Source organism: Cololabis saira, chromosome 19 (assembly GCF_033807715.1).
Source record: "Cololabis saira isolate AMF1-May2022 chromosome 19, fColSai1.1, whole genome shotgun sequence".
Taxonomy (NCBI): domain Eukaryota; kingdom Metazoa; phylum Chordata; class Actinopteri; order Beloniformes; family Belonidae; genus Cololabis; species Cololabis saira.
The window spans coordinates 5,006,931-5,026,694 of record NC_084605.1 but is presented as its reverse complement, the minus strand read 5'-3'; the positions used below and the strand labels follow the sequence as shown (position 1 = coordinate 5,026,694).

The 19,764-nt window shown below is 47.4% G+C and overlaps 1 protein-coding gene across 1 annotated transcript in view; it reads left to right on the top strand.

Annotated features, from left to right (window-relative positions):
- Positions 1-17,023, top strand: part of fasn (fatty acid synthase) — a 52,410-nt gene extending 35,387 nt beyond the window's left edge. The window contains 16 exon segments of the mRNA XM_061708975.1: positions 1,173-1,376; positions 1,467-1,617; positions 3,155-3,333; positions 3,709-3,828; positions 4,000-4,122; positions 4,994-5,217; positions 5,340-5,541; positions 6,765-6,916; positions 7,574-7,665; positions 8,665-9,059; positions 10,480-10,671; positions 10,754-10,981; positions 11,156-11,367; positions 13,264-13,362; positions 13,460-13,711; positions 16,283-17,023. Coding sequence (XP_061564959.1) covers positions 1,173-1,376; positions 1,467-1,617; positions 3,155-3,333; positions 3,709-3,828; positions 4,000-4,122; positions 4,994-5,217; positions 5,340-5,541; positions 6,765-6,916; positions 7,574-7,665; positions 8,665-9,059; positions 10,480-10,671; positions 10,754-10,981; positions 11,156-11,367; positions 13,264-13,362; positions 13,460-13,711; positions 16,283-16,408 — 2,951 coding nt within the window. The 3' untranslated portion in view covers positions 16,409-17,023.
- The last annotated feature ends 2,741 nt before the right edge of the window (positions 17,024-19,764 follow it).

Genomic DNA, 19,764 nt, shown 5'->3' with positions numbered 1-19,764 from the left:
AATTAATGCGTGGCCATGAGTTATTAATGCGTGGCCACGAGTTATTAATGCGTGGCCACGAGTTATTAATGCGTGGCCACGAGTTATTAATGCGTGGCCACGAGTTATTAATGCGTGGCCACGAGTTATTAATGCGTGGCCACGAGTTATTAATGCGTGGCCACGAGTTATTAATGCGTGGCCACGAGTTATTAATGCGTGGCCACAAGATAATTAATGCGTGGCCATGAGTTATTAATGCGTGGCCACGAGATAATCAATGCGTGGCCACGAGTTATTAATGCGTGGCCACGAGTTATTAATGCGTGGCCACGAGTTATTAATGCGTGGCCACAAGATAATTAATGCGTGGCCATGAGTTATTAATGCGTGGCCACGAGATAATCAATGCGTGGCCACGAGTTATTAATGCGTGGCCACGAGTTATTAATGCGTGGCCACGAGTTATTAATGCGTGGCCACGAGATAATTAATGCGTGGCCATGAGTAATTAATGCGTGGCCACGAGTTATTAATGCGTGGCCACAAGTTATTAATGCGTGGCCACGAGTTATTAATGCGTGGCCACGAGTTATTAATGCGTGACCACGAGTTATTAATGCGTGGCCACGAGTTATTAATGCGTGGCCACGAGATAATCAACGCGTGGCCACGAGTTATTAATGCGTGGCCACGAGTTATTAATGCGTGGCCACGAGTTATTAATGCGTGGCCACGAGTTATTAATGCCTGGCCACGAGTTATTAATGCGTGGCCACGAGATAATTAATGCGTGGCCACGGCCACAGCTTAAGAAAACTCAAATATCCTATCTCAAAAAAGTAGAATATTCTGGGAATCTTAATCTTAAACTGTAAACCATGATCAGCAATATTAAAATAATAAAAGGCTTGCAATATTTCAGTTGATTTGTAATGAATCCAGAATGTATGACATTTTAGTTTTTTTCATTGCATTACAGAAAATAAAGAACTTTATCACAACATTCTAATTTTCTGACACAGTCCTGTATTAACGACTGACCCACTAACATTTTCGTCTCGTCAACGAAAACCCGTCATGTTTTACTCATCAAAGAGCCATATAAAGCTTGTCACCGTCTCGTTATCGTCATGAAAAAAGGTGCATCAATTTCGTCATCGTTGACGAGAACAACACTGCTCTGTCTCCAGATCTGAGGGAGGAGCCGACCGACGCCGCCTACGTCAACGTGCTGACCCGGGGGGACCTGTCCTCCCTGCGCTGGATCGCCTCGCCGCTGCGCCACTTCCGCACCGACAACCCCGACGTGCAGCTCTGCAGCGTCTACTTCAGCTCACTCAACTTCCGGGACATCATGCTGGCCACGGGGAAGCTGCCGCCCGACGCCATTCCAGGTGCGTGACCGGTTAGGCAGCTGCAGCTGCAGCAGAGTGAGCGGGGAGCAGTGTTGAAGGAAACAACTGTATGGTCTCTGTGCTCCGTAGGAGACCAAGCTCTGCAGCAATGCATGCTGGGTATGGAGTTTTCCGGGCGAAGCCCCGCCGGTGGACGTGTGATGGGGCTGCTGCCGGCTAAAGGCCTGGCCACGACCGTAGACGCAGACAAACGATTCCTGTGGGACATTCCTGGGGACTGGTGAGTGGATGATGGATGGATGGATGGAGGGATGGATGGATGGATTATTATTATGGATGGATTAATGAGGATGGATGGAAGGAAGGATGGATGATGATGGATGGAGGGATGGATGGATGATGGATGGATGGATGGATGGATGGATGGATGGATGATGATGGATGGATGAATAGATGGATGAATAGATGGATGGATGACGGATTATTAGAGGAAGGATGATGATGGATGTATTATTATGGATGGATAGATGTTTTGGGAGAAAATCACTTAAAGAGGCTCGGGAGTGGTCGGCTGCGCAAAAATGAATCACACACACACTCGCTTTAGCTATAATATATATGAATACATTTATTAGCCAGCAGTGGACATAGAAAGACTCACACACCATTGCTCTTTGCTAGGATAACTCTGTGTCAAGTTATCCCCCGCAAATGGCAAAGCAACAGACAATTACACCGGGGCTAGGCCTTGATAACTCTTACCTCAACACAGAAGGACTGGAGAGCCAGACAGTCCTGGCAGAGTAGCCAAAAACCCGCTGGGCGTCGTGCACTAGACCCGTAGCTGACTCTGACCCGAACCTCCGGCTATCTCTGTCTTTATACGACATCTCACGGAGGGGGTCGAAAGGGCCCCTTCAACCCCCCCCCCCGCAAGCTCTCACGCTAAGTCTTGGGTCACACGGGAGCTGTCCCGTGTGAACAAGCGCCTCTCTCTCAGTTACAATAATACTAAACAGCAGGTGCTGACTGTGTTTTGGGAATTCAGGACATCTTCAGGACACAAAACATATTTTTTCTCCCTTCAATAGATTATGGATTAATGAGGATGGATGATGGAAAGATGATGGATAGATGGAAAGATGTATGATTATGGATGGATGGATGAGGATGGAAAGATGGAACGATGGTGATTGATAGATGGATGGATGGATGGACTATTATGGAGGGATAGATGGGTGACTTTTGGATGACGGATTAATGAGGATGGATGGAAGAATGGATGGATTATTGAGGATGGATGGATGGATGGATGGATGGATGGATTATTGAGAATGTATGGGTGATAAAAAAGACAGATGGATGGATTAATGATGGGTGGATGAGGATGATAGATGATGATGGAAAGATGGATAGATGAGATTGGATTGATGAGGATGGATGGATGAATGAATAGATGGATTATTGATGTATTAATATGGATGGATGGATGGATGGAAAGATGGATGGATGACTTTTGGATGGATGGATGACTGATTATTGTGGATGGATGATAGATGGATGGATGGATTAATATGGATGAATAGATGGATTATTGAGGATGGATGGTGGATGGACTATTATGGATAGATTGATGAATGAGGACAGATGAATGATGATGGATATGGATGGATGGATGGATGGATTATTATGGAAGGATGGATGCAGGTGCATCCTGGGTACTTTACTTGTCAGAGTTCTCTTCACAACCTGGCGGAGCGTTGCCCCTCCGGGAGCTGCTTGTCCCGGCCCTGATGCAGCCGTGTGTGTTCCTTTAGGACCCTGGAGCAGGCGGCCTCGGTGCCGGTGGTCTACGCCACCGCCTACTACTCCCTGGTGGTGCGAGGCCGGCTCCGCCCCGGAGAGACGGTGCTGATCCACTCGGGCTCCGGTGGAGTGGGCCAGGCCGCCATCGCCATCGCCCTCAGCATGAGGTGCAGAGTCTTCACCACCGTCGGTGAGTGCAGAACAACTACCGGTTACCGGTTACGGACCGGTCCAGACCCGTCCAGACCCGTCCAAACATGCAAAAACAAAAATTTTTCCCAAAGAATCACCCAGTGATGTCATGAGATTGACGCGTACGTGGATAAAAGGGATAAAAGAAAAGTAACAGCTCAACGTAGCCTAATGTAGCGGAGTAAGAGGAACAGTTTCTTCTTCACAAATCTACTCAAGTAAAAGTAAAAAGTATAGTGATTCAAAACTACTCCTAAAATTACATTTCCCAAAATTTACTCAAGTGAATGTAACGGAGTAAATGTAACTCGTTACTACCCACCTCTGGATGTGAGGCTGTACTGATGAAAGCGTTTGTGTCCTGGACGAGCAGGCTCGGCGGAGAAGAGGGCCTACCTGCAGGACCGGTTCCCTCAGCTGTCGGAAGAGTCGTTCTCCAACTCCAGAGACACCTCGTTCGAGCAGCACGTTCTGCTGCACACCAAGGGAAAAGGTCAGATCCTGGTCCAGACACTAGAACCGTTCCCGGTCCGTCTCTCCAGACCGACTCAGAACCAGTGGACCAGTAGAACCTGAGACGACTGGTCCTTGAACATGTTTGTTGAAAAGCTGCTGAACATGTAGCCTCCACTTCAACTGTGCACTTGTTTTGGCGTGTGTGCAGGCGTGGACCTGGTGCTGAACTCTCTGGCTGAGGAGAAGCTGCAGGCCAGCATTCGCTGCTTAGCCAGACATGGACGATTCCTGGAGATCGGCAAATATGACCTTTCCAACAATTCCCCTCTGGGTAAGTAGGGACCTTTGGTTGCTCCCCCGCGGTAGTCACTGCCTCGCGGTAGTCGCTCCCTCGTCTCGATGATGTTGCTCCCTCGCGGTAGTCACTTCTCTGTGTTGTTCACTCTCTCGCGGTAGTCGCTCCCTCGCTGTAGTCGCTCCCTCGTGGTAGTCGCTCCCTCGTGGTAGTCGCTCCCTCGTGGTAGTCGCTCCCTCGTGGTAGTCGCTCCCTCGTGGTAGTCGCTCCCTCGTGGTAGTCGCTCCCTCGTGGTAGTCGCTGCCTCGTGGTAGTCGCTGCCTCGTGGTATTTGCTGCCTCGCGGTTGTGTACTCCCTCCAGGTAGTCGCTCCCTCGTCTCGAGGTTGGTCGCTCCCTCCAGGTAGTTGCCCCCTCGCGGTTGTCACTGCCTCCAGATGGTCGCTCCCTCATCTCGATGTTGTCGATCCCTCGCGGTAGTCACTTTCCCGTGTTGTTCACTCTGTCGCGGTAGTTGCTCCGTTGGGGTAGTCGCTCCCTCCAGGTAGTCGCTCCCTCGTATTGGTCGCTCTCTCGTGTTGGTTGCTCCCTTGCGGTAGTGACTCCCTCATGTTGTTCACTCCCTCGTCTCGTGGTAGTCGCTCCCTCGCGGTAGTCACTGCCTTGCGGTTGTGTACTCCCTCCAGGTAGTCACTCCCTCATCTCGCGGTAGTCGCTGCCTCGTGGTAGTCGCTCCCTCACGTTGGTCACTCCCTCCTCTCGAGGTTGTTGCTCCCTCACGTTGGTCACTCCCTCCTCTCGAGGTTGTTGCTCCCTCGCTGTACTCACTCCCTCGCGTTGGTCACTCCCTCGTCTCAAGGTTGTTGCTCCCTAGCAGTCACTTACACATGCTCATGTGGCCTCCTCAGGTATGGCTCTGTTCCTCAAGAATGTGGCCTTCCACGGTATCCTGCTGGATGCTCTCTTTGAAGAAGGCAACAGGGAGTGGGAGGAAGTGTCCCAGCTGCTGAAGGAGGGCATCAAGGGAGGTGTAGTTCAGCCTCTACGAACCACAGTCTTTCAGAGAGACCAAGTGGAGCAGGCCTTCAGATTCATGGCCCAGGGCAAGCACATTGGCAAAGTCCTCCTGCAGGTGGGTGTCCTCTCTGACCGTTGGAGTTTGGCGATGGTGGGAGGAGGATTAGTGGTTGTTGGGTCTCTGTGACCGAACACGACGGTACTTCACAGGTATCTGTGTTTCCTCTCCCTTTTCAGGTTCGTCAGGAGGAAAAGGATAAAGCTGTGAAGAAGGCTTCTCCTTTGTCTCTGCCGGCCATCTGCCGCACCTTCTGCCTCCCATCCCACTCCTACGTCATCACTGGTGGACTGGGAGGGTTCGGTATGGAGCTGGCTCATTGGTTGATGGAGAGAGGAGCCCGGAAACTGGTGCTGACATCCAGATCAGGCATCAGGAATGGTAAGGAGCAGAGGGTTTTTGTTGGGTCCCTAAATCAACATTACATAAATTCATAACAAGGAAAAACACAGAGACTGTTAGAAATGATTTTTAAGGCGCTTTCTGCAGAAAGGGAAGCAAAGTCAGAGCTTTGCAGAGCAACATGGCTCTCTATGGATGCTCTCAACGAAATGCTTCACTGGTTCCTCTTCTGCATGAGCTTTTTATTGAGAATTTGACAGGAAAATTACCATATTAACCCTGCGTTCACACTGAAAGCGTCACGGGCGTCATAGGCGTCTGGCTGCCATTCATTGTCTATGGAAAAACGGGCGTCGAGAGGCGGCGGCTGGACCGGCGGGCGCGGCGCGTCAATTTGAAAGTTGAAAAATCTGAACTTTATGCAAATGAGCAGCGGCGACGCCGAGGCGTCGTCCAATCACACACCGGGATTCCCGAAGCGAGAACTCTCAATGCAGATTGTACTTTCATGTACACACAAACGTACACTCATTCACATGCGTACAGGAGCAGAGCTGTGCACTAACAAACTTATTTTATCAGGAATTAATATATTTCATCCAGCAAAATTACATTTTGCTGGTTTGACTGCCGTTTTTACCTGAACTGATCATGTGAAACACGTAACTGATGGGTGAGGAGCTGGATGGTCCCAACGACTTTATTTGCTACATTGATCCAACGAAAAATAATTAAAACCCGTGCTTATTAATCACAAAACACAGGTTAAACATCATGACCATATCCGCTCCGACCCGGTGTGTCAGTATCAGCGCACATACTGCAGCTTCGCCTGAATTATGGTGCGGTGCGGTGTGCGTCGCTGCGTACCCTACGCGTTGGTTCTGCGTTGGTGTGACGCGGAACCATAAATCAAATGCCTTCCGGACTAAAACAGGAACTTCATGGGGGTCTTGAACAGATGGTCCAGGCTAACCTTTAGTTAACCCTAAAGGACAATGGGACAGCTGTTAACAGAGCATGTGATAGTTTCATGAGGATAAGACTAATTCAAAAGTTTGATTAATCTCACAGTTTTCTTATTGAAACATGCAGATGTAGTTGGTGATGTGTGAGGCACTGATGACCTCATAGGAGCCATGGCCCACCACCTGCCAACATAAATTTGTCTTGTATGGCAGATATCCTCAGCCTCGTCTCCGTCCCCGGCAGGAAGGACCACCTTGGTCCCGACTCTAACTGGATTTCCGGTCTGTTCCTAGGTTACCAGGCCAAGAAGGTGCGCGAGTGGCGGAATCAAGGAGTCCAGGTGTTGGTGTCGACCAGTGACGTCAGCACGCTGAAGGGAACCGAGCAGCTGGTCGCTGAGGCCTGTACGCTGGGTCCAGTGGGAGGAGTCTTCCATCTCGCCATGGTAACAAGCCACCAGCTTCACTCTCTGTCCGTGTAGTCCCTCACGCTCGCGAGTCGTCAACTGGAGATTTCTTCTTTGAACCTCGGAGAGAAAACCCTGAAATAACCTATCCTGAAAACTAGGCGGTGCGAGCTAGGTGGAGAAGTTGGAGCAAGTTAGGCGGGGAAGGCAATACAAGCAAGGTGGAGAGGTCGGAATGAGCTAGGTAAAGAAGGCAGTGTGAGCTAGGCGGCGTGAGCTAGGCGGCGTGAGCTAGGCGGCGTGAGCTAGGTGGCGTGAGCTAGGTGGCGTGAGCTAGGTGGCGTGAGCTAGGCCGCGTGATCTAGTCGGTGCGAGCAAGATGGAGAAGTTGGAATGAGCTAGGTAAAGAAGTGTGAGCTAGGTGGCGTGAGCTAGGTGGCGTGAGCTAGGTGGCGTGAGCTAGGTGGTGTGAGCTAGGTGGCGTGAGCTAGGTGGCGTGAGCTAGTCGGCGTGAGCTAGTCGGCGTGAGCTAGGTGGCGTGAGCTAGGTGGCGTGAGCTAGGTGGCGTGAGCTAGGCGGCGTGAGCTAGGCGGCGTGAGCTAGTTGGCGTGAGCTAGTTGGCGTGAGCTAGGCGGAGAAGTCGTTGTGGCCTCCACCCTTTCGTCTGTAACCTTCTCGTGTCCGTTGTGTCGTCAGGTGCTGAGAGACGGGATGTTGGAGAACTTGACCCCCGACCTCTTTGTTGACGTCATCAAACCCAAATTTGACGGCACCGTGCACCTGGACAGGTGAGATGTTTGCTGCTCCTGCTGCTGCTGGAAAGAGAAGCTCTGCTGATAGGGATGGGTGGTATGGACTCAAAAATGTATCACGATAATTTCTGGCATTTATCCCGATAACGATAAAAATGATGATAAAAAAATACCAATTCAACTCCACCTTTTCAAATATAAATCTATCTCGCTCTCAGATCTGCCATGTTTGTTACACAAAAACGTCATCAACGGGAATTTTTCTCTTTCTTTCTTTCTTTCTTTCTTTCTTTCTTTCTTTCTTTCTTTCTTTCTTTCTTTCTTTCTTTCTTTCTTTCTTTCTTTCTTTCTTTCTTTCTTTCTTTCCTTGTTTTCTCCCCTCCTTCCTTCCTTACTTCCTTCCTGCCTTCCTTCCTTCCTTACTTCCTTCCTGCCTTCCTTCCTTCCTCCTTTCCTTCTTTTCTCCCTCCCTTCCTTCCTTTCTTCCTCCTTACCTTCTTTTCTTCCTTCCTTCCTTCCTTCCTTCCTTCCTTCCTTACTTCTTTTTTTCCTTCCTTCCTTCCTTCCTTCCTTCCTTCCTTCTTTCCTTCCTTCTTTTTTTTCTCCCTTCCTTCCTTCTCCCCCTTCCTTCCTTCCTTCCTTCCTTCCTTCCTTCCTTCCTTCCTTCCATCCTTCCTTTCCTTCCTTCCTTCCTTCCTTCCTTCCTTCCTTCCTTCTTTTTTCCCTTCCTTCCTTCCTTCCTTCTTTTTTCCCTTCCTTCCTTCCTTCCTTCCTTCCTTCCTTCCTTCCTTCCTTCCTTCCTTCCTTCCTTCCTTCCTTCCTTCCTTCCTTCCTTCCTTCACGTACGTTGTGTGTGGATTTAACACAGAACTATAAATCAGTTTTACACAAAAAAGTCATCAACAGGAATTTATCGTTTTTACCGTGAGATACAAATTCTTACCGTGGGGAATTTTTTTGGCGGTTTATCGTGAACGGTAAAATATCACCCATTCCTATCTGCTGACTCCCCCCTGTTCCTCGTTCCCTCTCCAGAGTCACCAGGAAGCTGTGTCCGGACCTCCGTCACTTCGTGGTCTTCTCCTCCGTCAGCTGCGGCCGTGGAAACGCCGGCCAGAGTAACTACGGTTACGCCAACTCGGCCATGGAGCGGGTGTGTGAGAAGCGGCACCACGACGGCCTCCCGGGGTTGGCCGTCCAGTGGGGCGCCATCGGAGACGTGGGCGTGGTGCTGGAGACGATGGGCGGCAACGACACGGTGATCGGGGGCACCCTGCCCCAGCGGATCTCCTCCTGCATGGAGGTGATGGACCGGTTCCTCTGCCAGCAGCAGCCCGTCATGTCCAGCTTTGTTCTGGCCGAGAGGACGGTAGTGCAGAGCGACGGGGGCGGCCAGCGGGACCTGGTGGAGGCCGTCGCCCACATCCTGGGTAAGACCGCACCTGAAATGGGCCGTGTTCTTTGTGTTAGTGTTGCAGCTTTGTGACGTGGAATTTTTACCATGAGGTTGTAGATGGAAAAACATGGAGGCCCAGTAGAACCAGCAAAACCAGTAGAACCAGTGATTAAAGTAGATTTGGTATCTTGGATTGGAGACAATTAGGGGTTTATGTTCTTGGTAAAAAGGGACTTTGTTCATATCTTATTTGTGGTGAACCTGACCAAGTGACTAGTTGACCATGGGCCGGATTCACCAATATGTTCTTAAGAACGATCTTAAGAAATGTCTTAAGATCTAAAATTAAGAAGTTCATAAGAAAGTTCTTAAGTGAAATTCCTCAATATTTTCTTAAGAACACTTAAGAAGATTTTTTTTCTTAAGAATGTTTTGTGAATCCGGCCCCTGGTAACTAGCTGACCAGGTGACTAGGTGTCTAGTTGACCAAGTGAAAAGGTAACTAGTTGAACAGATGTCTTGTTGGCCAGGTAATTAGTTGACCAGGTGACCAGGTGACTACCGTATTTTCGCGACCATTCGGCCCACCGTGTGGAAAGGCGCACCCTCAGTTTTGTGTGTAATTTTTGGATTTAAAACACACATACGGCGCACCGACTGAAAAGGCGCCGTCTACAGACACGGAGCGCGCACATACGCGCGCCGCAAAACACACACACACGCGCACCGCAAAACACACACGCGCACCGCAAAACATGCACGCGCACCGCAAAACACACACGCGCGCCGCAAAACACACACACACGCGCACCGCAAAACACACACACGCGCCGCAAAACACACACACACGCGCACCGCAAAACAAACACGCGCACCGCAAAACACACACGCGCCGCAAAACACACGCACGCTGCAGAACACACACACACAAGCACACAAGAGTGCTTATTTAAAAATAGAGCGGGAGCAAAACTTAGTTTAATTGTATTTTATTTCAGTTTTTACATTAATCAAACCCATCAAAGTCCTCATCCTCTGTTTCTGCATTAAAGAGCTCCGCTAATTCAGCTGTGCCAGTCCCAATTTCCTCGCTGTCCGAGTCACTTTCTGTGCCGTGCGGCGCCTCGGAAATGATGCCGGCTTTTGCAAAAGCCCGAACAACAGTCCCAGCAGACACGTTAGCCCACGCATGATGTGTGAAAAAAACCACCGGGTCGCCGCACATAGACCTGCCTCAGCCACTCGATCATCTCTTCATCCATCCAGCCCTTTTCATTCGCCTTTATAATGACTCCGGCTGGAAAAGTCTCTTTAGACAAAGTTTTTCTTTTAAAAATCACCATACAGTTTCTGTCCATCAGCGTGGCAGGCAAGCACCACATAAATGAGGATGTGCGCCTAATGGTCGCGAAAATACGGTAGTTTAACAGCCCCGTGTTGTTCTGATCCTGCAGGCGTGCGGGACGTGAGCAGCCTGAACGCTGACGCCTCATTGGCCGACCTGGGCCTGGATTCCCTGATGGGCGTGGAGGTTCGTCAGACTCTGGAGCGGGACTACGACATCGTCATGGCGATGAGGGAGATCCGCCAGCTCACCATCAACAAGCTGCGGGACCTGGCCAAGAGCAAACCGGAGCGGTCGCCAGGTAGGAGGAGTTTCCCTGGTCGTCGGGGGTGTGGGGGGTGACGACGGACCTCGGGTCAGTAACCACGACTGTTCTGGTCCAGACGGAGATCACGCCGCGGCCCAGAGAGACGCCGTCCGCTCCGTGCTGGAGTACGACGTCACCAAGCTGCTGGTGGACCCCGCCGGGCCCACGGCGGTGCCGCTCAACGCCGTCCAGAGCCAGGAGAGGCCGCTGTTCCTGGTCCACCCCATCGAAGGCTCCACGGCCGCTTTCAGCACGCTGGCCGGCAAGCTGGCCGTGCCCTGCCACGGCCTGCAGTGCACACAAGGTGAGCCGAGATCCATTTGGACCGTTTTTATTTCAGGGGGGGATGATTTGGACCGTTTTTATTTCAGGGGGGGATGATTTGGACCGTTTTTATTTCCTGGGGGGATGATTTGGACCGTTTTTATTTCTGGGGGGGATGATTTGGACCGTTTTTGACTCCCCCCTGTCCCCCCAGCCGCCCCCCTGGACAGCATCCAGGCTCTGGCCTGCTACTACGTGGGCTGCATGAGGCGGGTCCAGAGGGACGGGCCGTACCGGGTCGCCGGCTACTCCTTCGGGGCCTGCGTGGCCTTCGAGATGTGCTGCCAGCTCCAGAACCAGAATCAGGCCGTGGACTGGCTGTTCCTGCTGGACGGGTCGCACTCCTACGTGGCGGCCTACACCCAGGTAGGAGACCGGAACTCACACTCGCACCCGCCACTCGGTCACCCGGCTTTTCACGGCCCAATCTAAAGGTGTAGCTGATAAAAACTAAATAAAATGACAAAATCGGCGTTAAAAACTGTGGTATTTTCTCTATAATAATAATAATAATAATAATAATAATAATAATAATAAAACATAATTTTCGAAAAAATTTAATAAAATAATGGAAATTGTAAATTACCTTTTAACATGAGTATTTATATAAATGTGTTTTTATGTTTGTTTTCTCATTAACGTTATTTAAAGCCAGGTTTTTATTTTATTTGTTATACAGGACTGTCTCAGAAAATTAGAATATTGTGATAAAGTTCTTTATTTTCTGTAATGCAATTTAAAAAAAAAAAAAAAACAACAAAACAAAAATGTCATACATTCTGGATTCATTACAAATCAACTGAAATATTGCAAGCCTTTTATTATTTTAATATTGCTGATTATGGCTTACATCCGGCGCTTCGGACTTTAACGGTAAAAGTTTAACGGCAGTAGAAAGTGTGTCTGAAAAACTAAACGAGTGTCTGGAATGCTAAAGTTGTGCCTAACTGACACAAAAAGCACCTGCTGATAAGGATTTGTTTTCTTTGCAAATTTTAAGCCGTATTTATGTCCAGCTTGATTGCAGCTTGGTTGCCACGGTTACTCATGTTGTGGTGAGCGGTAGCTGTTATTACTGACCGAGCGAGTAGCTGCGTTGGTCTGTATTTATTTATTTTTTTCAATTTTATTTATATATCGTCTAATACAACAAAAGTTGTCTCTAGACGCTTTCCAGAGACCCAGAACATAAACCCCCGAGCAATTATTACATAAACAATGGCAGGTAAAAACTCCCCTAGTGGGAGAAAAACCTTAAGCCAAACAGTGGCAAGAAAAACTCCCCTTTAGGAGGAAGAAACCTGGACCAGGACCAGGCTCATAAGGGGGGACCCTCCTGCCGAAGGCCAGACTGGTGGGTCAGGGACGGCAACAGCACAGCAGGCAGGTGGAAGCAGCAACGACCAGGGGTGGGGACCGCAGGCCAGCACGCAGCTCCCGAAGCTCCGGCCCAATCACCAAGTCCCAGGTTGGGGTTCAGGGTCGGGGAAAGGTTGAGAAGGGGCAGGGCCAAGGAGAGGAGTCTTGACAGACAAATCTCTCCCCCGCCTGACCGGGCCGTTACCCTGCCCCTCTCACTCCCACGCTGCAGGTTCCGGTGTTGTGCATTCAGAGATGCTCTTCACCACCGGCAGAGGATGCTGCAACATGGACAAAAGAGAAAAAAGAGGAGAAAAAGGGGGCCAGCACAAGAAACTACAGGAGCGACTCTAACACACTAGAGTTTACACTACCTAGAGATTTACCAACACCAGCTAGAGGTTTACTAAACACTAACTATAGGCTTTACTAAACAGAAATGTTTTAAGTTTAGTTTTAAAGGTGGAGGTGGTGTCAGCCTCCTTAACCCAGATTGGAAGTTGGTTCCATAGTAGTGGTGTCTGATAGCAGAACGCCCGCCCTCCAAATCTACATTTGGATACTCTAGGAACTACGAGTAAACCTGCACTCTGAGAGCGGAGAGCTCTGCCAGGAACATAAGGCACTATCAGGTCTTGCAATTTAAGTTAAACGAAACTTATATGAATGTAGAAAGACTAACTCTATTTTATCTTATTCCTTTATAGCTCTTACGGTGTGTTTGCAGTGTATTTACATCCAAGGAATAAAAACATTGTGAACCATCAGTTTGAGAGTCAACCATCATCAGTCGGGGATTCTACAGAAATAATTTTTTCTCTCTGTGCGGCCCGGGGGTTGGAGATCACTGCTGTACGGAACCGGGTTGAAGTGACGGCTGATTGAATGATTGTGTTTCTGCAGAGCTACCGGGCCAAGCTGACGCCGGGGAACGAGTCTGAGGCCGAGACCGAGGCCTTGTGCGCCTTCATCCAGCAGTTCACCGGCACCGAGTACAACAAGGTAAACACACACGCACACGCCAGGTCGTCACGGCAACCGCTACCGGTACGACACCTAACGATCGCCGTGACGACCATGGCCCGTTCTCCTCCTGCAGCTCCTGGAGACGCTGCTGCCACTGCCGGACCTGAGGGCCCGCGTGGACGCGGCCGTGGAGCACATCGTGTCACGGCACCAGAGCGTGAACCGCCAGTGGCTGCACTTCGCCGCCTCCAGCTTTTACCGCAAGCTGAAGGCGGCCGACGGCTACCAGCCGGAGGGCCGTTACCGCGGCAACGTGGTGCTGCTGCGGGCCGGCACCGGCGGGGAGTACGAGCAGAACCTGGGAGCGGACTACAAGCTCAGCGAGGTACCGGCCCACGTTTTCTATTTCGGAATTTATTATTCCGAATTAAATAATTCCAAATTAAACTATTTTCCTTTGAGTTTAACTTGGAAATAGTACCGTATCGGCCTGAATATAAGACGACCCTGATTATAAGACGACCGCCTCATTGTCAAACTCAAGTTTGAAAAAATACTTTTTGAACACCAAATTCAGTTTTTATACAGGACATAATTACAGTAACAATATATTCGAGAGAAAAAGCCTGTTATTTTGCCTCATTCAAATCATTATCTTGAAGTTTGCATCATAACTTCTCCTCAGCTGCCGGTTAACCTGCCGATCTTCCACCCACTTTTCTCCAGATTGTCGCTACGTTTCTCCTTTTTCTGTTATCTCTTCTTTTTTCTTTCTTACCACTATTTTTTTTATTTTTCTTCTTCGTGACAGGGGTTCGCTTTGGCCTGGAGAGTTAAGTTCAGCATTTAAAGATATCTGGCGCCATCTAGTGTTGTGAATGGGTATAACGTCTAGACCAGGGGTCGGCAACCCGCGGCTCTAGAGCCGCATGCGGCTCTTTAGCGCCGCCCTAGTGGCTACTTGAGCTTTTTCACAAATGTTTGACCTTTTTTTTTTCCTTTTTTTTTCTCCTTTTTTTCTCTTCTTTTTTCTTTTTTTATTCTTTTTTCCTTTTTTTCTTCCTTTTTCTTTTCCTTTTTAATCTCGACATTTCAACTTTTTTCTCGACATTTCAACATTTATCTCGAAATTTTGACTTTTTCCTCGACATTTCGACTTTTTTCTCGACATTTCACTTTTTGCCATTTGCCTTCATTATAAGACTTATACAAGACTTTTCATTTTTTGCGGCTCCAGACATTTCAGTTTTTTGTGTTTTTGGTCCAATATGGCTCTTAAACGTTTTGGGTTGCCGACCCCTGATCTAGACCCCGAATGTAAGACGACCCCCACTTTTTCAGTCTTATTTCAATGCAAAAAAAAGTCTTATATTCGGGACAATACGGTAATTCCGAATTAAGGTTTACATGGAAAACACGTTTGATCGGCTTTATCCAATTCCGCCAAGTTCCTTTCTTTTGTTGATATGCATACATTTTTCCTTCATCAAGAACTGTCATTCCTCAGCAACTGAACACAGGTTACCATGGAAACCCCTGTCCACACTATAATACAGGGGGGAGAACCCCAGGGCTCTTTATGAGAACTTATGCTGCTTTACCTCCACTCAGCACAGCCTGGTGTTGATAAAAGTAATTCTATATGCAGATGACACCGACCTGTCCTCAGTTTAGGGAGCAGAAGTGAGGTGAACCCACCATCCCATAATGTTGGACAACGCTAGCCGTGATTTTAGGAAGAATGGCCACGGTTGCATGATGTTTTTTAATTCAGATTAATTATTCCGAATTAAATAATTCCGAATTAAACTATTTTCCTTGGAGTTTACATGGAAATAGTAGTTCTGAATGGAGGTTTACATGGAAAACACGTTTGATCGGCTTTATCCAATTCCTCTACAGGTCTGGGGGTTGGGAAGGTGCTGATTGGATAGGGGGGCGGAAAAAAGTTGAATTGTTGAGAAAAAAGTCCAAATGTCGAGAAAAAGTCAAAATGTCGAGAAAAAAAAAGTTAAAATGTCGAGAAAAGTCAAAATATTGAGAAAAAAAAGTCAAAATGTCGAGAGAAAAAAGTCAAAATGTCGAGAAAAAAAGTCAAAATGTCAAGAAAAAAAAGTCGAAATGTCGAGGAAAAAAGGTCGAAATGTCGAGGAAAAAAAAGTCAATGTCGAGAAAAAAAGTCGAAATGTCAAGAAAAAAGTCACATTTCATGAATAAAGTTGAAATGGCCACGGTTACATGATGTTTTTTAATTCGGAATTAATTATTCAGAATTCAACTATTTTCCTTCGAGTTTAAATGGAAATAATAATTCTGAATTGAGGTTTACATGGAAACCACGTTTGATCGGCTTTATCCAATTCCTCTCCAGATCTGGGGGTTGAGAAGGTTCTTATTGGATAGGGGGGCGGACCGGAAGTTACATCTACCGGAAGAAAAACAACTTAGCCGCTACAACTTTGAAAAGCTCACAATTTTGATGTTTCCTGTTTCCATCTGTTCTTTTAATTATTTCCAGCCAAACTTTTCCAAGAACAGCAAAAAGAAAGTCCCACTCGACACGGTCAAAGGCCTTCTCAGCATCCAGAGAGAGAAGAACCTCTGGATGCTGAGGGGACGTGCCAGGGGAGTATAAAATATTATAGAGTCGGCGGAGGTTTGAAAATAAGAAACGGTTTTTAATAAACCCGGTCTGATCTGGTGATATGATTAATGGGAGAATTATTTCCAAACGGCTGGCGAGCATTTTAGTGTCCACGTTCAAGAGGCTAATGGGCCGGTATGAACCCGGTTCCCTAGGATCCTTACCATCCTTCAGTAAAACTGATATAGATGCTTGGTAGAAGGTGGGGGGAAGAGTTTTAGTGACAACGAATGGCCATTTTCATTCGGAATGAGGTGTTTCCATGGTAATTTTTACTAATTTTAAATCGCATTTAATTGTGTGTGTATCCAGGTGTGCGACGGCGCCGTGTCCGTGCACGTCATCGACGGCGACCACCGGACTCTCCTGGAAGGCGGCGGCGCCGACTCCATCGGCAGCATCATCACCAGCTCGCTGGCCACGCCCAGGACGGGCTAAGCCCCGCCCCTCGCCGTGGCCCCACCCACATTCCTCCGTGGCTCCGCCTCCTCCAGGAGGAGGTGTTGGACCAGTCCAGATGTCGGTCCTGCTGCTCCCACATCTGCACCCCCTTAAGCCCCGCCCCCTTTTTTATTGTTAGGACTGTTACTGATTTCTGCTCCCGCTGCTCCGTGAACTGTGAGTTTGTTAGGACTAACACGTTTGAGGTTCTGATCCCAACCCGCCTGAGCTGTTGCTGACACGCCCGGTCCCGGTTCTGGTTCTCCTGCTTCCTCCTCTCTCCAACGCTCAAACCTGCTTTCATTAAAACCAGAACCAGAACCAGTTCTGCTTTATTTTGACCCACTTCTCCTAGAAGCCAACCCCACTGCAAAAACTCAAAATCTTACCAGGAATATTTGTCTTATTTCTAGTTAAAATGTCTCATTTTTAGTTAAAAAAAATCTCATTACACTTAAAACAAGACATCACTGGAAAAAAACAACAATTTTCACCTGTTTCAAGTAAATTTTCACTTGAAATAAGTAGAAAAATCTGCTGAAAGATTTTTTTGCTTGTAATGAGAAGATAAATCTTGTTCCACTGGCAGATTTTTCTACTTTTTTCAAGCGAAAATTTACTTGAAACAGGTGAAAATTGTCAAATAACGGGTTATTTTTCTGGGAATGACTCTTGTTTCTAAGTGGAATGAGATTTTTTGACTAAAAATTAGACATTTTAACTAGAAATAAGACAAATATTCCTAGTAAGATTTTGACAGCTTTTGTTCTGAGATCTCTGATGGAGGAGCGGCGTCTCCATGGAGACGAGGAGGAGGAGGAGCAGCGTTTCCACGGCGACGAGGCTCTTCTGTAGATGGAGGTCCGAGAACGTTCCTCTCGGGACGTCGCTCAACCCGGGCCGACCCGGTTCCGTGCTCGGCGTCACCGCCGTGGTGCCGAGGTGTCAATCAACAGCTCAGGTGTTGTAGGCCACGCCCCTTTACCGGTACCGGTGACGAGGCTGATCCAGGCCCGGCCCGGAGACCTCCCCTGAGGTCAGTGATGGGTCAGGTGACTGCAGTGAGCAGGAAGTGAAGGCGTTTGTTCCTCTGCCGGTTCTAGTTCTGATGTTCTGACTAATAAAAGCCTCACTCACCACGCCGACGACTCACTTGTCTTCATTCAAGAGTCCGACTTGGCCGGGAAAGTTCTGTTTGGTTCTGCTGGGAGTACTGGGGGGGGGGGGGGGGGGGGGTATGTAATCATAACTTTAGTTTAGGCGGAAATTGTACTTTTTGGTGCTGGCCAACGATTAAAATTTTTAATCTTAATTAATCCATGATTTCTGTAATTAACTGCGATTAATCGCATATTTATTTCATATTTATTCACACATTTTGTGCTGTTCTAAATTACCTCAAGGTATTTTTTTTATGTTTTTAATACTGTTAACAACCTGAGAAAGGGCAAATAAACTGCTTTATGCCAATGTTTATTCAATTTCCACAAAAAAATCTTTTGACCTGAATGTAACATTCCTTCATAAATACAAACACAATGTAGTCCCAACTTTACACTTGGAAAGACTAACTTAAGATTCCTGTTTTAAGCAGCTCAATGTAAAACAATGAACCATATGCATCACAAACATTGTACAAGAAGTGCATTGGTCAGTTAAATTTTCCCTGTAATTATGTCTCTCATATGGAGGAAAATAAAAGGCTCAAAAAATATCCCCTTCTCCTAAGTGGGTAAAAGGGAACCCTGCGTATTAAGACATGTAGGTCTTAAAAGATATATGTTGGTATCAATTATAACAATGTGATATAAAAAACCTTTCTGATGTCTTCGTTTTTATAAAATTTGAAAATATAATTTAACTCGTAGGTCGCCATTGTTGTTTACACCGCAATGCATTCTGGGTAGTGACGTCACACGGTGGCACCTGCTGGCCCCCGTACACTGTTTTGACTGTTCAACGAGATAATCCAGAGGATAAACATGTCATCTGTTCAGCCATTTCAATTTGAACCCGAGCACAAGGTCAATGAGGAAGACAACACTGAAAACATATCTCAAAACGAGCCAAATGAAGACCAAAAAAGACGGGATGAGGCGAGAGTGGGACAAAATCCCAGCAACTGCGTCTCAATGCAAACAGAGGAGGAGAGCGTTTGCTGTCAAGAGCTCGTGTTTTTGTCAGCAGCTGTTCACTTTAAGCTATTATGTGATAAAACGTATTCCAATATCAATAATTTTGGAGATTATTAGCATCCACCGCTGTCCCTTTATAAATCATTAGGACAGTGGCGCCGCCAGGATTCAATTTCGTAATAGGCACAGAAACAGTCCGTCCACTGCTCTATTTCAGAGTCTCACTCGGCCTGAATATTACACTATCCATTAGGGAGAGGATAGGTTGGTTGGCTATTCAGTGTTCAATAAGTATTTCAAAGATCTTTTTTCCTCAAACAAAACTTTGCAGTGACAAATTGGATAAAGTGCGCACGGCGCACTACACATGGTGACATTATTATGCGCACCTCCACACAGATGCAAACATGGTGTCAGCGCATCAGAAACACATGAAAACACAACTAAACATTAAAGGTGATGGCGCACCCAGAAACGAATGAAAACACGTCTAAACAGGTGGCAGTGCAACAGAAACCCAGATGAAAATGCAGCTAAAAACATTAAGGTGACGGCGCACCTACAAAAAAGTAAAAAAAACCAGGGAACCAGCAAGAGAGATCATATTTCTTCAGTTTGGCTTCTCTTCATCATTTAGAACAGAAGTTAAACTTCTTCTCTAAGCTCTTCATGAGCTCAGTTCCAGTTCTCCAAGCCGAAAAACTCGTCTGAGAGACGAGTTTTGTGGTGCAGTTGGTAGAACCTTCGGGTCCAGGGTTCTCCCCCCTGGAACCAGAACCCCCTCTACCCGTCCACAGAGACGAGTTCAGGCCTAAACGCAAAAGTATTTCAGAAAAAAACAGTGTATCACGTAAATAAAGCTGACTTAGAGGAGGCGAAATGGCAAAAATATCATGATTTTTTAAAAATAAAATCCCGATTTTGATTTTATCACGATCTTAAAATAAAAACAGACAATACATGTTGCTGAGGGTGATGATAATTTAAAGTGACTACTAAAATGGATTTAGAGCCGTCCGACACGTTATTAAAAACTAGCATAGTAGTCTACATGCCAGCAATGTGAACCCGGAAATGTTGAGTACCCCAAAGTTTTATGTTAGAAATGTACAGTATAGGTCCCCAGCATTTAGAAACTGCCGGATGCTAACTTACATATGTTGGGCAATTAGCATAATTAGCATCAATTAGCATACTCACATATATGGACAATATTTC